The sequence below is a fragment of the Perca flavescens genome, chromosome 22, assembly GCF_004354835.1.
Source record: "Perca flavescens isolate YP-PL-M2 chromosome 22, PFLA_1.0, whole genome shotgun sequence".
Taxonomy (NCBI): domain Eukaryota; kingdom Metazoa; phylum Chordata; class Actinopteri; order Perciformes; family Percidae; genus Perca; species Perca flavescens.
Genome location: NC_041352.1, coordinates 14,260,467 through 14,282,617, shown reverse-complemented (window position 1 = coordinate 14,282,617; position 22,151 = coordinate 14,260,467). Strand labels below are relative to the sequence as shown.

The 22,151-nt window shown below is 41.1% G+C and overlaps 1 protein-coding gene across 7 annotated transcripts in view; it reads right to left on the bottom strand.

Annotated features, from left to right (window-relative positions):
- ncoa2 (nuclear receptor coactivator 2) overlaps positions 1–22,151 on the bottom strand; it is a 76,561-nt gene that overhangs the window by 30,914 nt on the left and 23,496 nt on the right. For 6 of the 7 annotated variants that reach the window (XM_028569013.1, XM_028569016.1, XM_028569014.1 and 3 more), the window contains 3 exons: positions 11,660–11,767; positions 8,888–9,057; positions 1,782–1,885 (listed from right to left, as the gene is read on the bottom strand). In XM_028569013.1, coding sequence (XP_028424814.1) covers positions 1,782–1,885; positions 8,888–9,057; positions 11,660–11,748 — 363 coding nt within the window. In that variant the 5' untranslated portion in view covers positions 11,749–11,767. Of the gene's footprint in view, positions 1–1,781; positions 1,886–8,887; positions 9,058–11,659; positions 11,768–16,295; positions 16,472–22,151 lie in introns of those variants that run through there. The other variant, XM_028569015.1, reaches the window with a different exon arrangement.

Here is a 22,151-nt window from a genome sequence, read left to right as displayed (position 1 = left end):
CAACTACGCTGCATAACATACCTGCAATCAACCAGCAGGCTACATTTTGGGGTGTAGCAAAGTCATACATCCCAGGTTACACATGATCACATTGGAACAGAAGTTTTCCCTTGCCTGCATTAACAAAGCACGAGCTGAAAATAGACTTAAAGATCTCATCTATCACTGTGTGAAGCAGAGCGGTTCCAAAATGCAACATGGCTGTGCAAGTCCACCCTGTGTAAAGAAAGGACATGTACTGGACAAGTAGGGCAAACAGAAACAGAGCAAACACTCTTTGGTGCCAACTCGTGCCTTCTTCCAGACACTCTTGAATAACGCTGTTAGGCAATACCTTCATTTATAATGCCCTGATTGCTGCAGAAGTGACTTAAGCCGATGCAATTACACTGTATATAAATACACTCTGAGGCACCATACTCGCCATGCTCCATTTTGCACCTAGGCTATTGTTTTGATATACAACTCTATATTGCTTAACCTCCTTCAGCAATGCACAGTAGGTAGTGAATCGTTATAGTGTAGGGAATAGGGTCTGGTCAACACGCCTCTCCCCTCTGGATGTTACTGTTATTTATGATAGGATACTGGTGCTTTGCAAACAGGGTCTCTCTTCACATAAATTCTAGCTAAACACACTGTAGGTTCAGCATGGCAAGCACTGAGTATCAAAAACTGTCAAGTACCTAAATCTGGCATCAAATGTCTGGTTAGATTTGTACTTGTTTACTAATAAATGTAATGATATATTTACTGATTTAAATACTAGATTTGCCAATTTTAGTCCGTATCTGTCAAGATATCAAAACAAGTGTAAATCGTTAATGACACTGGTATCATATTGGCACTAGTATTGAAACATTTAAAACATACTCAGCCCTAGTCTCTTCCATTCTCTGACAATGTCATACCACACAACAGCAACCATACGGAGCAATCTACCAGGAATGCAAACTACATGCCACAGTAGCTGCATCACAGAATGAGACTTGCCCCCAGAGGGTTAAAACAACAGCACATTAATGTTTTTTCATGGCCTTCTCCGTACGCTCGCATAAGAGCGGGCAGCAGAGCGCCTTGGTGGAGGGTCATGGGGCGCGTGGGTGTATTTCCTGCCGACAGCCATTCTCTTCAGAGCATCCTGTAATGAGCCCAGGCTGGTGAATGGGGACATGGCTGGAGCAGAGCTGGTGTGAATGGCCGATTGCTGTGTTTTGGGGCTGCTGACAAATGGGAAAGCATGCAGGCTGCACTGGGCTATATTTAGCCGCAAGTTAGTATTCAGTCGATTCAGTGACGCTGGACCAGAAGAGCTATAAATATTCGATGACAGGACAGATCTAGAGGCAAATGAAGAGAAGATGGGAAGGGGGAGAGAGAAAAGAGAACTGAACAAGTAAGAGAGAAAGGGAGGGAGGGAGGGAGGAAGTGAGTGATAGGAGAAGCTCAATAGACTGATTCATTCGCCAGGCTGTGGCTTTCTTTTCCCATTATACGTAAGCACTTCAGCGGCCCTCCACAGGACAACAAGGCCATTGCTCTGCTTGGTGATTTACAGCCAATACGGGGAAGATACAAGATGCTGGCAGCTTTTACTCCACACAGCTACACTCGCACACAACCACTACTGCCCCATTTGGGATTGTTCTCTGTGGATAGCACTCTTCATTATATACCAATCATGATTTAAAAAGGAGTGTATACCCTACTTGAGTGTTAGTATGAGTGTTCAGTATTTCAATATGACACCATGAATAAGCAAGAGAAAGCCCTCTACCCACCTCCAGCATCATTGGTCCCAAGGCATCTTTGTCAATCACACTTTGGCCTGTTGATGAGACATCAGCCTTCTGCACCTCCTCCTCGTTTGCGGCTGCAGCCTTTTCTGTTGACAATGAAAAGCCAATGACAAAAGTTTAGAGGCAAAAACAAAACACTCATTTTATGAATTTGACGTACACATCCCTTTTTATAATAAGTAAGTACATCACAAAACATAACCCCAAAACATGCAGGTCAAAGAGGAAAGTAATGAGAGAAACAATGTTTGCTTTGGCCCTGAAATTGGCCCACATACTTTAAAGAGGTCACTTGTTGACAAGACTTTGAACAAGTATCTTTCCGGCTACAAAGAAAACACATTTTGTGAAAAAGCAAAGTGAAAAAGGTTGCTGTAAATGACTGTGTCAGAGCATGCAGCTGCCACACTGGTGGCAGCCACTGGATGGATTGCATTGTCATGTGCACAAAAAAAAAAAAAAAAAAAAAAGAGGCTATTATGCAAACACTGATCGTGTGTAAACAACTAATGCTTCCAAAAGAGCAGCAAGTTGTTACTATGTGTGGTTAATTGACAATGGCAGACCTTAGAAATACTTACCCAAAATATTGACCATAAACCCTTCTTAATTTAATTAAAAGGGGTGATAGAATGATTATATAGGGTATTTCACACAGTTCCTTAAGGTCTCCTAATTGGGTATGGAAAATTGCCCGGTTGCTATTTTATGGGCCCTTATGCATCCCTGTGTTTTGGCCCCATTTTGAACAAGAGCTTTTCTTCCACATATGGTATGTTCATGAATATTTAGATGAGCTGCGTGCTGATTGGTTGAGGAACCACATACACTGGAGACGAGACAGCAAGTCTCATATTTCAGACACCGCAATGTTTCGTTACTAAATTCACTTCTGAGACTTTTTTATGCGAGAAATCAACTATGTAAAGCTCAAATATGGGCTGTTTTATGAAAATTGATGGTTAATTGCAAATTTGGTAAGACGTGTCGGACTTCAGGAGGTTCACACAGTCTGACGAGACAGCGGCAGCCCCACTGCGCTCCATACCCAGGAGAAAGTTACCGTTTCTGGGTTACTGGACAACCGGCTCGGTGCTCCGCAGAGCTGGCCGGCTGCCGGTATAACTATAGTATATTTACAGTTTGAATTTTGTCACGCCACTTATATTACAGCTACACTAAGGTCTTACAACAGTACAGCTTGTGTCCGATTTCAATTTAATGCATTTTTGTGAATATGAGGGGTTTCGTTAGCTGCTAGTGTCCCTTAAATCCTATGGGTAAAGATTGTAGCTAGCTGCAGGCCCTGGAGCTCTGTCGGGGCCTCGGCATTTGGAAGTCCAGTAACCCAGAAACAGTGACTTTGCGCGGGTATGGAGTGCCGCGGGCTTCCGGTCGTGACGGAGATCCATCTAGCTCACAGCAAGCCGGGATATGTGAAGGAGGACACGGCAGGCGGCGAGGCAAAGTCTCAGAAGTGACTTTAGTAATTAAATAGCGGACGAACAATGTTTCACATTTCTGAGATCTGCGTGACCTAGATTCAGAAGACTAAGGGCCAGGACACATCAGGCCGATTATCGGCCGTGGGACAGTCTGGCGAGGTCAGTGACTCAAATCTGTTCTGTGTGTCCCATGCCATCGTCCGTCTGGGGGGCTGTCGGCGTTCATTTTGGCAGACCTGACATGTCGGCCAAAATGGCGGCCATATTCTGAACGGTCGCCATGACAGTCTGGCTTTGGATTTCCAGAGAAAACAAACATGTGACGCGTTCGTCCAATCAGCTGCCGGTTTTCATTTCTTGGGCAACATTACAGATTAGCGCCGCCTGCTGTTATGGAGGTGTATTACGTCTCGTCTCCTCTCGTCTTTTTGGTCTGTTCTGTGGCAGTTTTTTGGACCTCGGGGACGCGACTGATCATATCGACGGGGTTTTCTGTCAACGGTCGGCCGTCGGCTGTATGTGTCTACACCTTAAGCTGACCTCAGGTCAGTGGTGTAGCCTATGCAAATGTTGGGGCGTGACAAAGGTAGAGACTAGAGCCAAAGAAGGAGGAGCCACCGAGTTGACGTCAACTTGTGGTTCGTTGAGATTTGCCCGTTTTTAGCAGCAGTCTCAAACTGTGAGATTTGCAGAGGAAAGAGGTGTCAATGGGATTTAGAGGTTCTATGTATGTCCTATTTACCCGTTTTTCAACTATGACAAGTTAAAATCGGTTTTGCATTCTATCACCCCTTTAATATAAATTATGTGATCACAGAGTTTTTAAGACTACTATTTTTGAGTTTATTATGTATTCATTAGATTAGTAAACACAATTAAAAGAATAAACTAGATTGATAAATTAAGCGAGAAGATAGTATTAAATAGTTTTTCAAATATAGCTACATTTCTCAACAAAATAATAATTTGAGCAGATATAGAATTTAGAGGGTCATAAACTATTGATAGTCTTTTGAGAGTCTTCATTTTGAACACCGTTCACTTTGGAAAGCTCTTCAGCATTGACACTCTTTAGCCAGGGGTTGCCTCCCTGTTCATATGGACTGCCTTTCTCTAATAACCTCTCCTTGTGTCTCGTTGTGACCGCATACTCCTATTGGATTTCCAAGTATGTCTATACAGAGTAGGACTTAAAACGACAATTTCGTTGCAAAATGAACCTAGGGGTTAATAACATATGTGTACCGAGTCGACCGTTCTCTGGGATAGGTTTTCATGCTAATCGAATGCGTCTCTAGCTTGAAACAAGCTAGCACAAACCGGTGACTAGCTTCTAACGCTAGTGTAACAACCAGAAGTAATACCTGAATAGCCTCCCTAATATGTGATGGAGGAATAACACTCAATGTGGACCAGCATCTCAGAAGATCTAGATTGCTCGGGAGAAATGGGTATCGGCAGCAAGAGTGAGGAAAGACACAACTCAATAGGTACGTTTGAAGAGGTAAGGAAATAAACTTTAATTCTCTCTCATTCAACCGGTTTTCTTGTGTATATTTTCTTTTTAGAACAGTATTCTTCTCAAAATATCACAGGTGCAACATCACATTATACACAGAACCACCATAAACACCCTTTTACTTTTTCTGTTAAATTTCATTAAATCTGGTTAAGAATCCACTTGTCAAGTGAGTACTTAGTTGGTTCAATATCCCTATATAGATTCAAGATGTAGCCTAATGCTATGCTAGCTCCATATTATTAGTCAGGCACTCATTAATTTGTATTCATCTATATTAATGTTTAAGCTCCTATTTTATAGTGCCTCTAACCACACAAGCGGATTCTCTAAATATTTTGGTACACTTTTCTTTGTATAACCCAAATCAAATATCAATAAACTACCATATATATATATAAACATGAAAATGAATCACATGAACCTCAAGGTCACCAATCACATGAACCTGTGCTTTTCCTGTAACCGTCAGAGTGATGATATAACTGAACACAGTCTAGAACTATAACCTCAATGACAAATCAATCACTATAGTATTAATAAGGAAAATGACCAAAAAGTTCAGTTCAGTGAGTTACTGGGAGAATCCATCCATTGCGGTGTTGTATTCTTTGAGCATTAAAGTGTAACGTAACAATGTCTGTTTTCTTCAAACTTGTTGTGGGGCAAGCGAAATGTAACTGTCCTACCACTTTTCTCCCTCTATTTCAATATCTCCTCGTTTGAAGGCTCATAGGGTTGGCTCGCCACTCCAGGACCAGACAATTCTCTATAACAGAGCAGGCTGGGCTGAAGACTCCAATGTCTCGTCTCGTAAAATCCCCACCACCGCTGAGGACACCCAGGACGGCGTAAGGACGTAAGGGATAGCCGACAAAAAAAAAAAAAAAAGAAGAACCGATGAAGATGATGACGATGATGATGATGATGACGAAGACCTGGCCAAGAATTTTCTTTTGGCAACTAGCAGCAGGATTGTAACCACTACAGGTATTGGTTTAATTTGACCATCTATCCTCTGCTCCGTATCTCAAATGCTACTTTGGCTGAAACAAAAAAAAAGCATTTCCTCTTCCTGCTCACTTGGACTGATCCACTGAATGGGGGAGGGGTTAACTATAAGGGATTGTTTAAACCCTTTGTTAGATATTAATTATGTCAGTATGGTTGACAAAGAATATTAATCTAATCACATATATATTTTAAAATAACATACTCCCAACACATTAACTTTCAAATAATTTAGTTTTAGTTTAGATCTATTTTATAAGGTTCTGTAACCGGGGTTACACTAGCCTTCGGGGCAGAGGGTAAATCGCTATTTCTACATCACTAACAAGGCTCAAAATAGCACCACACTTACACGGTAGCATAATGAGGGTCCCTACATGTAACGCGAAGCATTGAGAACTTTGAAAGCGTACAGACAGTTTATTAAAAACATTAAAATAGATTATAAAGACAGTAACGTTCATGTATACATGCAGGCACCATCTTGGGAAACAGTCATGACCAGTCGAACGCCATGCAACCAGTAACATAGCTCAAACACAGCGTTCCTCGGTACACGTTATTAACTCCTAGATTCATTTTGCACCGGAATTGTCCTTTAATGCACATACAGGTAATTAGGGTCTATAATATTACCAAACTGCACCTTTACAAAACACAATTACACTAAGTTGATTAGCTTCACAATGATGTTTCAACACGAACATAGCACCTTTAAATCAACTGCAGAAAAAAACTGCCATAAAACCTTTCAATGAAGGGATTATGTGATTGGTTTACTTAAGAGTAAATATAAGGGTATCCTATAAGCTCCTGTACCTGCACTATGGTGCTGTGCATTTGTCCATGTGAGTGATTGGGTTAATAACCATGCAGAGAAGCCTTATGTTCAGAGCGTAGGCTGCCCTACTTTTGTAGATGATGAGGAGAGGCGGAATATGAGTGGGCTGTTGGGGGGGACACATTTAACTGTCGCACCTTGCCAAGAAGAGGGCTGACCATATGGTGATAGAATGTTGTGGTGAAAAGCAAACAAAATCATGTCCTTTTTTTTGGTGTAGATGTGTGAACACTGACACAAATGCAGGTTTCCCCTCTGTGGGCTCATGCAGCACCGCACAGACCCACATTCATCTCTTTCAGCATTAATGATGTGTGCATCAGCAGGACCTCTCCAGGCCCAGTGGGGCCCTGTATACCAGCACAGCTGCCCTGGGTACAGACCCATCACTCAAAGTCAGTGCAGCCCTCACTGGCTCTCTGTCCAGAACTGTGCCACAGATATTGATTATTTATAAGGGTTATGTCTGGTAATAACAACTACGTAATCCATAACATTTGCCATACACACAATTCTTTATTTTCACAGGTAGTGTATTAGGAAAGTTTTCACATACGTATAACGAATTAAACAATGTACTTAACTATCTGCAGCTCAGCAGCTACTGTATATGTCAGCCTCCAGCCAATGAGAGCTGGTCTTTGCAGTGTTGGCAGGAGCAAGCAGTTAAGAGTGTAAAGGGAGCTGTAAAATTCTTGGCTATGACCTTTTTTATAAGCTCTATAAAGATATCATAACTCAACAAGTTGTCTGTTAAAGCAACAAGCTGGAAACCGAAAAAAACTAAACCTATGCTAAGCACACAATTCCACCCTAATTTCAATTAGGGAAAATGTATGCAGAAAGCATGAGAGTAGCAAACCGGGATGAATTAACAGCTTTCGGTAGGAGGCCACATTTTCAATGGCCATCACCGCGGCATTGCACTTCTCTGCAGGGCTGTGACACCCATCAGTGAGTTATTAAGTCACATTAGTGTAATTTAATGCATTCAGTAACATCACCATAAACTGAGAATATATTTTACACAGTAATGATGCTCTCAGGCGGCAATCAACAACAGGCCTATAGAAAGAGAGATGTGCACTACAAACAATACTAAACAGGTGGTGGATGGGGTGTAATGAAAAGAACAAATGTTGGTGGTAAAATGATGAACGTTGACTTTGAGCATAAATACATCTAAGCTCTAGCTTTCAGAAAAAGAAAGAAAAGAAAGTACTGTTTAGTCCTTCCCTCAGTGGTTGCTGTACAAATTATGCTTTTAGATGCAGGCAGGGGAAGTCACTCTAGCCTAGTGTAAAAAAATGAGTGAAGAAAGGAAGGGTTGGAGGGAGGGAGTATGGAGACATAAGAGTGGGGGAGGGACGGACAGACGGTAGCCAAAGTTTGTGTGTGATTTTTGCATCACATTGCTCACCATTACATAACGCTTGATTCTGTGAGTCGCATAAAACAAGATGACATCATCAGCCGGTCTGATTCATGTATACCTCGAGTGGGCCACTCTTTGTCTACCGATCACTTAGCTGCTTTTTTCTTTCATGCATGACTCAAGCTTATTCACAATTTAGTATTTGCCTAAACTTTTTTGCTATGTTTGGACCTGTAAGAAGGAGAAACTGGGTTTTAATTGATCTTGGTCTGGTAAATCCAACATGAAAAAAGTAAAAAGACAGACCTCAACTAATTGCTAAAGATTACTATAAAAAAAGAGAAGTTGGCAAGTACAACTGAACAGGATGATCCATTTGCCTGATGTTCTGGCTCAGGATGGAAGTGGGAAAGACAACAGCCAACAACACACTGCTCTGGTTCATCCATAATATATGATGAAGTGATGGAGGGAACATTAAATTAAGTGTGCTGCCCTTTAATAACAACATCAATTATTGTGTGTGGAGCAGACCATTATATTTATGCCATCCTATCTGATGCTTCTGCCAACACAGTGCCACCTGTGGCACTGTGTTATGTTGGAGCCTAAAATCACACCCTAAGCATATTCATGATATTGTACCTTATTCACAGCATAAAATGCTCCATTTGCAGGTATTCACCTAGGCTAGGTTTGGTGTATATGTAGGTTGAGTGTCATAAAAAAGCAGAATGGAAAGTTTGTTTGTGAACAGATATAGTAAAATATATGCTTCATAAAAAGCAGCCAGCTGAACGGTAACTCGGTATTCCTTTCACCGTTGTACTATGGGATCTATCACTGTGACTGTTTCTTCAACAGACATAAAGTGTCAAAAATCATTACAGGTTGTACCTTGCTCCTTTATTTGTCTGATCTGTTTCACAGTTTCCTTCAGGATAGCACATTTGTCAGGCTTGACATTGAAGTTGTCGATGTCGTTAAAGTTGGCGAAGATCAGCTCGGCGAGCTCTTCGATGTATTTGTTCTCGTGCTCACGATTGCGCTTCTCATTCCGCTTTGGACTGCAGAGAAAGAGAAGAATGGGGTGAGAAAATGCAACGTAGAAGACAGTTAACAGCAGAAGGGATAAAAAGTATGGAAACGAGGTTAAAGTGTGGGTAAATGTATGTATGGAAAAAGCTTATTCTACCACAATAACACATTGAATGGGTGGTAAGAAAGAACCTGGAGCAGGGCAGAAAAGAACATCCATCAACAAAACTACACCAGGAATCAGTGTTTGTTCGCACACATCTCTGGACATTTAGAGGTGTTGAAATTAATCAAAAAATTGATGCATCAAATCGTGGACATGGACGATGCTGCATCGATAATCGGCAGGCTCATAATCGATTATTTCTGTTCACAATTTAATGTAGGCCTAACAACATTTCTGTTTACATATTCTGTTATGTTTTGCACATTCAGGAAGTGCCATGTGCTCAGTGCTATAGTTTTATGTATCCAATTTATTTAGTATTAGAGCACTGCAGAATGTTTTGTTTTTGAAGCTTGAAAAGCTATGAATTAAATATCCTACATGGCTTTAATAGAAAAATGTATTTGACGCATCGCGATGCATCGTGATATCGAATCGAATTGCTGACACGATAATCGTAATCGAATCGGAAGATCAGTGAAGATTCACACCTCTACTGGACATGATTGAAGATCCCTCTCATTTTGATTAGGGGTGGTACGGTTCATGAAAAAACATCCGAACCGCTCGGCCCGCTTGTCTGGGTTCGGAGTGTGTGTGTGCCGCACGGTTCGACGCATGCGCAATGTAGCCTCGTGCCCGTCAGGTGCCGTATGTGACCTCAGACAGCTGCGTTTCCCTTTCGCGTGAAAGAAGCGGTGTGGACAAGTTACTAACAAAACATACAGCGAAAGACCGTGCAAAACATTTCAGGCCGTCCTGCCAAGCTGTATACTTTTTAACATCAATGTACTGTAATGTTATTTCACTCTAAAGTCGCTGAAGCGGCTGCAGTTTAGATCCTGTCGGGTCTCTGCAGCGGGCAGGGCTGCTCAGTTCTCCCCGCGACGGACACACACACACACACACACACACACACACACACACACACACACACACACACACACACACACACACACACACACACACACACACACACACACACACACACACACACACACACACACACACACACACACACACACACACACACACACACACACACACACACACACACACACACACACACACACACACACACACACACACACACACACACACACACACACACGGTGGATGCAGGAAAAAACGGAGATGAGACGTACAGGAGGACCTGACAGCTACACTTGTTATTGTAAGTGCAATGATAAGTCCAATAAGTACTTTATCAAACCGTATGACTGTGTGTCCCATGGCCAGGATAGGAAATTAACTAACAATGTAAACTGTTTTTATGTTTAACGTATTCTGACTTATTCAAAAGACAGAGCTTTAAGAGTTCCTCTTTTTCTTATAAAGGATACACTTAAAGAGCTACACTGAAGTTAGCAGTTTAATTTGAAGTTATTTCAATTGATATTCTGTAATATTTCAATCTTCATGTGCTAAAAAGGCACATAAGTTCCTGTAGATGGCAATACACATTCTCCTTTTTTTGCCAAATAAATGAAAAGCATGTTGAAATCATCAATGTCTTCCCTCTTGCTATATCAAAATCTCACCTAGCTTTCCTCAGAAATGGTCCCAATAATGTGCTTAAAGTCAAGTCAAATTCAGTTTGTGCATGATTACATGATATAACTATATAATTATTTAATACTGTATCCTACATTGTGGATAATTAAGCTATAAATCATATGCCGAAGTATATTTCTGTAGTGTTAAAGATTAAAAGAAAATATAACAAAAACCGTACAGAACCGAAAACCGTGACCCTAAAACCGTGATACGAACTGAACCGTGGGTTTTGTGAACCCCTAATTTTGATAGCAGCCAAATGACATGCACAACATCTACTGCAAACCTTGGCATTGAGGAGAGCCAGAGGAGGCATAAGGCTGGGGTCAATTATTCTCCATAGGGCATGAAATATAGCTCAAGGACTCTATTGTGCCAACATGAAGCACTGCATCAATAAAGAAAATCCTCATTCTTGAGTGCTTGTCTACAGATAAATTATGCAGATTTACTGTACAGACTTCAACAGTGCTCCAGGGTTAGCTGCCATAATAGCATACAGCCATTGTTGGTAACTACTAGAATGTTAATGTACATTATTTTTTATGTGGCTGGAGCTTGATTTTACGTTAACCATCTTCAAAACTCTAACATCAACTTTGTTTGATGGGTAATAGATGGTTTGGCAATAGGCTGTTTGGCAAAGCAGTGGGTACAGTTGCTGACCACACACACAGGTTGACTCTGGACCTGACCTTTGTTGAATGAAAAAGAACGTGATACCCGCATACTTTTGTCATCGCTTTTAAGTGTATACAGTTAAACGCACAGTATGTAATTTATACCTTCAGGTAGCAGATGTAGCAACTCAAATTCAGCCAGCTCAAACCACAGAGGCGGGTTAATGTAAGTACACAACTCAAAATATATAACATAGGTCTAGTTGTATTTAGACATTTTAATTTTACCTGGGTCCTAGAAGTACGGCAGAACATTCTTTGCGTTTTCGTGACTCTGCCCTGGCAGGGTCAGATGGGTTTTCACCGACTCCACTCATCCTCAATGCATATCAGCGTCTGGAAAATGAACACACAGAGACAAAATGTATGAAGAAAGAGAAAAAAAAAAAAAAAAATCAAATACGACATTTAATAGAAATTCCAACCACAGAATTATGTGGAAACCACTTATATACTCTAGGTATGTGAGCCACACACACACACACACAAATGGAGCAGAGAAAGATTCAATAATTTCTCTCTGATGGTGCAGCTCTCCCCAGAGACACTGAAATGAGAACACAGCGCTTTGCCCACAGCACCAGACTGCATGTTCAACCATGTACCAAGAAAAGCCCATTCGTTACATGATACCAAGCAAAGCCAGCTCACAGTAAGAGCAGAGTGGGCTTATAATCACAACATGTGCCTGTGTTGACGGAGAACCTATAGGAATGCTTTGCCTGTAGTGGTTTGTGTCACTCAAAAAAGAAAATGTTACAATATCTTGTGCGCTCTTTCTGAATCAAGCTACAGAATATGAGATCTTAGTAAGCAAGAATTCATGTTGTGACCATTCTTTGCAATCCAAAGTGACAAGCAGGCTAAGGGCCCTGACCTCCTGGGCACTGCCAAGGTGCCCTTGAGCAAGGCACCGAACCCCCATCTGCTTGTGGCGCTCATCCATGTGCAGCCCCCTCACTCTGACATCCCTCCATTAGTGCATGTATAGGTCCTGTTTGTGCATGTGTGTGTATTTTGGGCCAGTGTAATGTGTGTAACTGCAACTGTACCAACAGAGTGAAGAATGTGAATTTCCTGTTGCGGGATAAATAAACACATGCAGGAAAAAAAAAAAAAAAAAAAAAAATATATATATATATATACATATTTTATTCTGCTCCTCCTCTTAGCCTGCAAGTCAGCACAGTCTGAACTTCATGCCACTTAATGAAAGACAATCAATTATTGATCAAAGTAATGTTTTATTAATTACCACCGTCATCTGCACCAAAATGTGATGGTGGCTAATGGACTTGGATTTCAAAATAGGACGATATCTGTAGAATAGAAGATGCGGACACTTGTCCTTCCAAAACAAATTTGCATTTAAAAATATATTCCTGAAAACAATTTCTTCTTGCAAGATGGGTGAACTGCAGCACTCCGCTCCGAGAGGTGGGGAAGAAAAAGACCGACTGAAACAAAAAGAGACCCACAGAAAGAAAAAGTTTTTTCCCCCAGCACAATGCACAAGGTTGGGGCTTGCTGTGTTTTGATGCACTCTTAGCCACTCTAACCATGGAAACAGCAGTGACACACAATGCTCACTGCTCACCTATTACATAAAGCATAACAGAGTACAGCACAGCACAATGTAGAGCAGAGAGGAATAGCATAGCTTAGCAGAAGCAGGCTAAACTAAAAAGGGAGCTAGTGACCATGCAAACTTGAGTCTGGCTCCCTCCTGGTCTAGAGTGACCTACTTAAAACTAATGGTAGGTTCTGTGCTCAAATGGATGAAGTCAAAGTAGTGGCGAAGCAGAGGAGATTCTGAAGGGTAAATCACATTTCCACCGTTCTGTTGACAAGTGACTTGAGGACTATTGGCCTGTATAGTGTATGGACAGGTAATGCACACACATTTCACTGTGCATCTGTCCTTGCATTATGCTCTTTTTAATGTCATCAGTCTTTATGCTGTGGCACTGTGCTGTCCACTGGAATTATAACAGTCTCTATAGCAGAGGTTATGTGTTTTTATTAATGACAACAGAAACAGGCCATTAAAACTCTCATAGCTAAGTGGCACTCTCCGTTCCTATTGGTTGTGTCTGAGCTTTCCAGCACAAGTTACCATGGGGATTCTAGACCTGATTGGTTGCGCTTGTCCTGCTGAGCCGGATAGGATTGGTTGCCTTCGTCTCCTTGACATGGCAGTAATGATGGGTCAGTGTACATTGAGACAAAAAAGAGAGACTGGAAGTACCAGGCACGTCTCAATGACAACACAGACAGTCAGACTGCCTGGCAAGAGGGCTGGCAGGCCATTTTTGTTGCTGGGGTGTCCGATCTTCACATGGGCAGACTAGCGGGGGATCTCTAATCCTAGAGAATGCCCTGGGTCTCTGAGCAGCTATAAAGAGCTGGGCACTGGTGTTAGCACTTACTATACAGAGCTGCATCACTGAGATAATTATCAACATTGGCCACTAGGGGAGAGTTCATCTTTGAGTCTTCTTGGCAAGGCTTTCACAGGCCTCAGTAAGTTTGCATCTACACAGTGTTCCAAATTATTAACAAGTGACGTCTCAGTATGTATCAGTTAATTTAAATAAGCATTTCGTTTTTCAATGAAAGTTTTTATAAAACTGCTATCAATCTCAGTTTATTTATTGCTAAGTGACCTTTAAGGGAAATCTACTTTAAGAGGTTGTTTCACATTATTCAGCAAGTCACAGTTCTCATGCAATATGGGGATATACGTTTGGTTGCCAATGAAAGGATTCAGCGAGTGACATGTTGAAGATAATGTCACAGTAGTTTCACGCGGCGTCGCTATGGTGATCAGCTGAGAATCCTGCCTACACTGAGAGGGGTACTATCTGCAGTGGAAAGAAAAAGAAAAGGACCTGGTACTAAAACGGAGTTGAGTTGAGCCGAGCTGAACCATGCAGTGGAAATGAATCTTTTTCCTCTTAAATAATAACATCCGTTGTTCCAATTAAATGTAAATTAATATGTCCTATAAAACTGAATTCTTAAAAAAAAAATCTGAAGAGCACATACTATGCAGCTGTCTGTTACACACTCGACCACACCCACACACACACACACACACACACACACACACACACACACACACACACAATACACAGAGTCAGCGACGTCGGCAGTGATGTATAGGATCACGTTAACTGAGTTGTCCGTGATGGCACAGACAATTACACTTATGGCTCTGAATGAAGGTAGGGCTCTGAGCTTAGAGGTTGTGAGCAGGACAGGATGTGCAACACCGATCTTTAACCCTCCTAAAAATGAATTAAAAGGGTAATTCAACATTTAAGAAAATGTAACGGTGGTTGAAAAGGCTAAGTCCAGTTAACTAGCATGCAGACAGTGAAATTGGAAAAGCTGTGGTAACATGGCTGATAAAGCGGAGCATAAATTCATGCATGCATAAGAGACCTCCATTGGTACACCTGTGCTGTGTGCAGATATTGACTCAGAGGTATGTAGGGTAAGTGGGGGTTGGGTAAGTAACCTCATTATACATAGAACTGATTGGCATATTCTGCAGGGCATCTACCAAATTTGCAGTTCATCAAGCTGTCAGCTCATTTAGTTCATCAGTATTGTAAATTGAGACATATGGCCCCATCAGTCACTGCAAGCTACCTTACGTTATAGACAGTGTGAAGCCATTGTTCACACAGGCATGGTGAATGAATGCAATGCTGCTTTTAAAGAAATATTTAAAAAATTAACCAAGCTAAAGTATTGAAGGGTAGGGCCATACCATATTTCCATTGGAGTAAGAAGGGGTTAAGAGTAAATAATAATAATAATGTATACTTTATTATTCCCACAAAAGGAAATTCAAATAATTTTCACTCTGTTAATATACATATATTCACCCACACAGAGACCGAAATACACATATGGACAAACAGGACCTATACATGCATTATTTATGGAGAGATGTCAGAGCAAGGGGGCTACCTTACAGGATTGCGCCCTGAGCAGTTGGGGGTTCAGGATCTTATAGAAGGGCACCTCAACAGTGCCCAGGAGGCGAACTGGCACCTCTCCAACTACCAGTCCACACTGGGTGCCCACTCCCCTCTGGTTCCCAAGCAACGTTCCCCACGTAGCGAGCTACTGCCGCCCGAACAGGGTGAAGGGAACAAGTCATTTAAGAAAAAGTCTGTATGACATTGATTTGTTGAAAGGGGGATGCACTGTACTGCTATTTACAGTGTGTTTGACCAACTGCTTGCTGTTGTTGAACAAGCACTGGTAGGCTGACGATCTTTGGTACAAGTCATCAAGTACAAACTGAAGAAGATCTCACTGGAAATGACGCTGCGATCACACGGTTTATTGGAGTAGATAGCCTTTCATGCAGTTGCTTTGTCACTTTGAAGTTGTAAAGAGGAGCTTAGGTTTCCACTTGCTTAAGTTTAGCAACACCTCTACCCAAACTATCCCCCTCTTCCCATCTCTCTTACACAAACACACACTTATAAGACACCAACCATAATTGTATATTTGTGTGCTGACAGGTCAGCCCTGCCAGTGTGAACTCAACACTTCATTACAGGTTTTCATCTTCATCATGGCCTATCTGTGTGACTGACTCACAGGGCTAAATGATGGGTTACGTTATTAAACCACTGTAATAACCACAAGCCTGCCTCAGCAACACAACATTGATTATTTTCCAATATCTCAACCTTTTTATTAGACCGATGCACCAGAATTTACATTTTAATATCATTATGCTATGCAAAATACATTATTTATTATTACTTAAACTCACAACAAAGTATTCAAGTAATAAATAGCTCATTTGGCGAAAATAGTAAAAGAAAAGAATACCCACCGATAAAGACACAAGTCGAAGTTTGAAAAATCAATTGACTTTGAAAGCACTAGGTGCACTTGAGGGAGGTGATCATAGGTGTGTGCCATTGCTTATGTCTTAGGTGTCACAAGAGCAGACTCTCCTGGACTGAGCTGGAGCCAACCAGTCTGGCGAGGGAGGAATGCAGGAACAACAAGGGGCTGCTGCTGCTGCAAGGAGAGTTGGAGACAACATTTCCCCTTGTCAAACTCAGCTGGTTACAACCTGTACATGACATGCTGTATCCAACTTCCATAAACTCCTTAAAAGCACAACAAATTAAACCTTTAACTGCACCTGTGCAGCTGTAAGGCTGTCAGAATGACATGACAAAACGTTTTAACGAACAGAGGACGCACATTGGAAGTTACTTTCCAACTGTTGAGTTGGACTTAACGGTGACGCTAAACGATGTGGTGCTGTTGGCTGCATGGGGACTCAAAACCAGAAAGGATGGCAGTAAGCTAGGGGTGTGACGAGACACTCAGCTTACGAGACGATACAGGAGATCGGGTTCCCGAGAACGTGACAAGATTTAAACACTATTTTAAAGAAACTTCAATGATAAAAGATAACTGTAATAATAGTGAAAATATGTAGTATAAAGTAATTTTATTCAATCAAAAAATAAAAAACAATAACTGTGAAAGGTTTTGCCACAAACTCAAATGGCTTCTCTCCTGTATAACTCACTCATGTTATCTGTTGCGATGTCTCCAGTATAATGTAACCTCTTCAGACCTATAAATAAAATTAAATTCTGCCACACAAACGATTTAAATGTGGCGGGTACAGTTGGACCTTTTTCCAGTACATTCCCTCTGTAATAATCAAAAATGTATTTCAGTTATGAAATAGTTCCAAACCTATTTATCCTATTTACTTAGAACATTGTTATTTATTTAGAACATTTTACACACCACACTAAATAAATAACGCCTCCCTCTCCCCTTACCAAACCCATCCCTACAATCAAATAATTATTTATTTCTTAAACTGTACTGTAACCTTTACTCTTGTATTTGTATCTTATTCTATTTTAGCCTTTTTTATTTTCATTTCCGTTTTTAATTGCTCTTTAATGTTTTATGTAAAGCACTTTGAATTGCCTTGTTGCTGAAATGTGCTATAGAAATGAAGTTGCCTTGGCTCCCCCTAATACCTCAGCCTGTAAGTCTAGCATCAGGGCATAGTGAACACTGTTGTGCCCGTCTGTCTTGGAAGCGTAAAGTTAACTGCACCGCGATCTTGCCATTATATTATATTGCAGCAAACGCTGTCTGCGTGAAGTTTTGAAAACTAACCACACTTACGACCGCTTTAATGACATGTGAAACATGCAGAGAGGACGGAGAACGTTGCGCTTTCACGCGCTCTCAAGTACCAAAATTGGCACCGCTTGATTTAATGAGTACTGATGTAATTCTGCACTTGTGTAATGATATCGCGAGACAACTTTTTACCTCGACGAGAAATATCGTCACGTTTTAATATTGCAAGGGACGAGATCTTGTCAATCCTCTACAGTAATCGGTTATATAAATATCCAAATTTGAGAATTTCATAAATCCACCATGGTAAGATTCCATGGCCTGTTCTGGTCTACAAATGTGGAGCTGCATCACTGCGATGTCATCTCTTGTTTGTCCATTTAACAACATGTGTGACAGATGGAAAAAATGAGGTGATTAATGATGAGGAGTGATTTTCAAAAGGTGTAGCAGACTAAAACTAGGTGTATAATTCCCGATGCAAATAAATTAGCAAGTTTGTTCTAAAATAAAAAAGTAACAATTACTGAAAAGGGAATATATTGATATCTTGGGCTGCCAAGCAACACTTCTTGGCTGTGACTATAAGAGTCTTAATCATTCATTCAACTATATCATTTGTTGACTTTTAGCAAATTCATACTGTGAAAATATGATCATATCATTTTATCGTTGCGCAAATCTCGGTTGTGTAACCCTAACCCAAATAAAGGATTTTATATTTAAAAACAATATCAGTTATTAAAGTTTTTGTTTTACATACATGATTTTGCATACATTTTCCATATTGTGATACTCCCCGGCCAATTAAATAGGTACACCTATAGAATCTAATACAATTGAGCACAACAGCGGTGCCACACATTCTACAAAGCTTATAATGTCCAACTTTTGTTAAAACTTTGAGAGGTAAATTTAATGCCACACTAAACAAGTTTACTTTATTTTTAAACAGTTAAATGAATCCCTCTCTGACAGTGTAAATCAAAACTGAACATTGTTATCTTTGGGTAGAATGGTAGAATTTACGGAGTAGCTGTTGTATTAGGGTGAAGGGTTTTTACAGGTGTACCTAATAAAATGCTCAGAGTGTATCTTGAAATCGAAACATTTCTTCATTAGTACTGTGATACTGATTTCAGCCATATTTCCCAACGCATGTTTCTTCCACATTAGATAACTGTGATGTGTTTCCAAAAAAAAAAAAAAAAAAATATACAGTGCGATTGCAAAGGGGGAGAAGGCTTGTGCCAGTTAGCAGGGCTTTGATTATAAAGACACATCCAGTGCTTCTGAATCTCAGACAGTGTTGGGCATGACTGTGCATTAAACTGCATCAAACAGTCTCCTGTTCTATAATAATGAGGGCCTTTCGAGAAAGTGCAACACCACTGTGGAGCACTGAACAATGTCTTGCTAGTGTGTAATCTGTCCTCACATGGCTTCTTGGCACAACAGGCCCCGAGAGAGAAATGGAGAACAACAGCGCACCAATAATATAAAGACTGCTTCTGGTGGGCTGCAACATGGCCCATTTATTTCCCCCAACACTGAAGAGGAAATCATGACAGGGGAGGGGCCCAGAGGATTCACGTCTTCTCATTTTACATCTCAATATTTGCAAGGGTGAGAAGATGTGCTGAGAGAGCCAAAACACACAGAAACATGTTGGAAACATGTCAGATGGTATTAAAGACAAACATGTATTTAAAAACAATATCAATTTCAACAGAACGCATCTTGGATGAGGGTCTGCATAGTGAACGCTGGCCTTGCTGACAGTTGCTGTTACCTTAAACCAGATGTTCTGATATTAGGTTTGGGTCAAGGGGGAAGCATAGGGAGACGGAGGTAGGAATGTGATGATGGACTGAAAGAGATTAAGAGCAATGTGAATTTGAAACCTTGAATTTATCAAAACTTCAGTGACTCAGAACATATAGAGGAATCAAATAAATCGGAAGAAAATGAGAGTGTAGAGACAGTAAAGGAAGATGGGGAAACAAAGGGAACAAAAATAGGTCATGGGTCTTTTTCACAGAGTAGATTCACTGAGTGTATGACGTGTTCAGTAGACCTTGGGTGTCATTGTTCAGAGACTCCAATCTGTAACTGTATGTCCATATAAATCACTACTAAAGCACAAAATTACATTATATAAGTGCATATAGTTAAATCTCAGTTCTCTCCTAAAGCTCACTCTCTATTCCTTGCCTACTTGTGTGTGCGGTCCAGATTTCAGAGTCAGCTAAATGACACTTAAACCCCCTAGTTATCTGGTTACTCTGTACACAAAGCAAATCTACTTTATTCAGATGACACATCCAGAAAATCTGATAAAAACAGACAAACAGACCGCTATTGACGTAGTGGAAAAAAAGTATGCATCTGCCTACTAAGTCCCACTCACGAGCTAGTCCATTCTAGAATCACTGCAAGGTAATGGCTCTAAAGTGCCGGAGTGCAACCAAGAGCCAGCCCCCCCCACCCTCATTTACTAAAAGCTGATCACACTCATGAATCTTTAAAACTGGCAATCACTTCAGGATGTGGCAGCATGGGAAGGGGAGGGCTTTCGGTACAATAAGCACAGAATGTTGGTCTCTGGCTGTCAGAGAGATACACTGAGCACACTATACTAGCTTCAGGCTACATCTACACTACTACGTTTACATTTTTAAATCGAGTTTTCAAACAAAAAAATCTTTGCCACAAACGTTTTTTAGCTCTGTAGCATAACTAATCTCTGTCCACATTACCAAACCTAAAGTGCATATCAAGTGACCATTCACGTATACTTGGCATGCGCATAACAGTGTAAACAGGAATACTACGGAGCGAGAGCAGCTATAGCGAAAAATAAGACCAGAGACTTCTTTGCTTGGACCGATAACAAGGAGGCACGGTTACTGAAAGTAACACGACTTTAAGGCCATGAATGCGGCGGGAAACATAGATCGGGAGTCCTTGCAAGACAAATACGGGAACATATTACAACGGTACATGGAGAACTTTCCATCGCTGGAGAAAAACTTTAAAGTGCAAATTACTTTTTTGTGTTTTGTTGCTCTGAATGACGTTTGTCAAAAATAGGATCTGAAGTGTATTATTGTCATTATTGCAGTATTATTCTGTACCTGCCTGAATCATTAAAAGACAGATGACTATGCAGTATCAAAACTTTTGGTAAGAAAGATACCTGAATACTGAGTAAATGAAAGCAAAGCAGGAGTTGAAAAATAATGTAATATTTTTTGGCTTTATAAAGCCAATTTAAAAATATTTGTCTTTTTTGAACTAATAGTATACTAGTCGAGTCAATTATTGCATTATAAATGTATGGTTTTAGAAGTTACACGTGGTTATTTCACTGTTACTGCAAAATAGCAAAAAAATAAATATGATGCGCAAGGAACTATACCTTACCTTTGACTTTTAACATGTCATAAACATTACATCAGCTGACATGAACAATGCTTTTTTATCATTTAGCTAGGGGGTTTGTATTCTGTGTTTAGATGTAGTCCGGACCCAGGAAGATAGCAATGGCTTTACAGACTTCTCGTCAATAACTAAAAACAACTTATTGGGATAGTCCAAATGTGTTAAAGGTTTTCCAAAGTCTTCCCTCATCACTAAGGTACTTCATTGTGCATGGACAGGTGCCCTCATTTCTGTTGTTTCTCCTTCCACATGTGAACGTAGTCTTTCGCTTAGGTTAGTGGTGCACGATATATCGGCCGCCGATATAATATCGGCCGATATGGTCATTTTTTTACACATCGGTATCGTTCCGATGTCAAAACAGGTCCGATGAATAGGGCCGATGTGAATCATTCCTGTGTATTTGACGTGTGTAGGCTTAGATGAGAATTTAGATTTAAATCTGACCTGTGGAGGGCAGTAATACGCTTAACAGCGTCTATACTGCTGAAATCAGAAGAAGAAGAAGAAGAAAAGGTGTGGGCGGGGATGTTGGTTTTTGCAGACGGAATCTGCGGCGAAGTGGGACACTGGAAACTTTAGTAGACCACCGGCTCTCGGTGGGTGGGGGAGAGATGAATGTTCGGGAATAAGAGGCTGCTGTTCGGTTGCTGCGGCCCGCCGTACAGCTTAGTTTGACCAGCGGGCAGCGGCGGCGGCCGAAGTGGGCAGCGGCGGCGGCTGAAGAGGGCAGCGGCGGCGGCCGAAGTGGGCAGCGGCGGCGGCCGAAGTGGGCAGCAGTCGCGATCATGGGGGGACATTTTCAGCGGTGAAACGCAAACGGGGGCTGGAGTATAGCTAACCTAGCTAGGTGGAAAACTAACGCTAGCCAGCCACCTGTTACATCAATCCTGGTTGCAAGTGTCTGCTCATTAGACAACAAACTGGAGTACATCCAACTTAAACGAAACTCCCATCGCGACTTCAGAAACTACTGTGTTTTTCTTGTTGTGGAAACATGTTGCCGGGTAAGAGTGGAGATGGGCTGTATTAACACGGGCTTTAATTAGCTGCTTGTATCCAACTAAATGCTAACTGCTGGGGAAGTTTGTGACTAGTAAATGCCGACCATTCTACATTT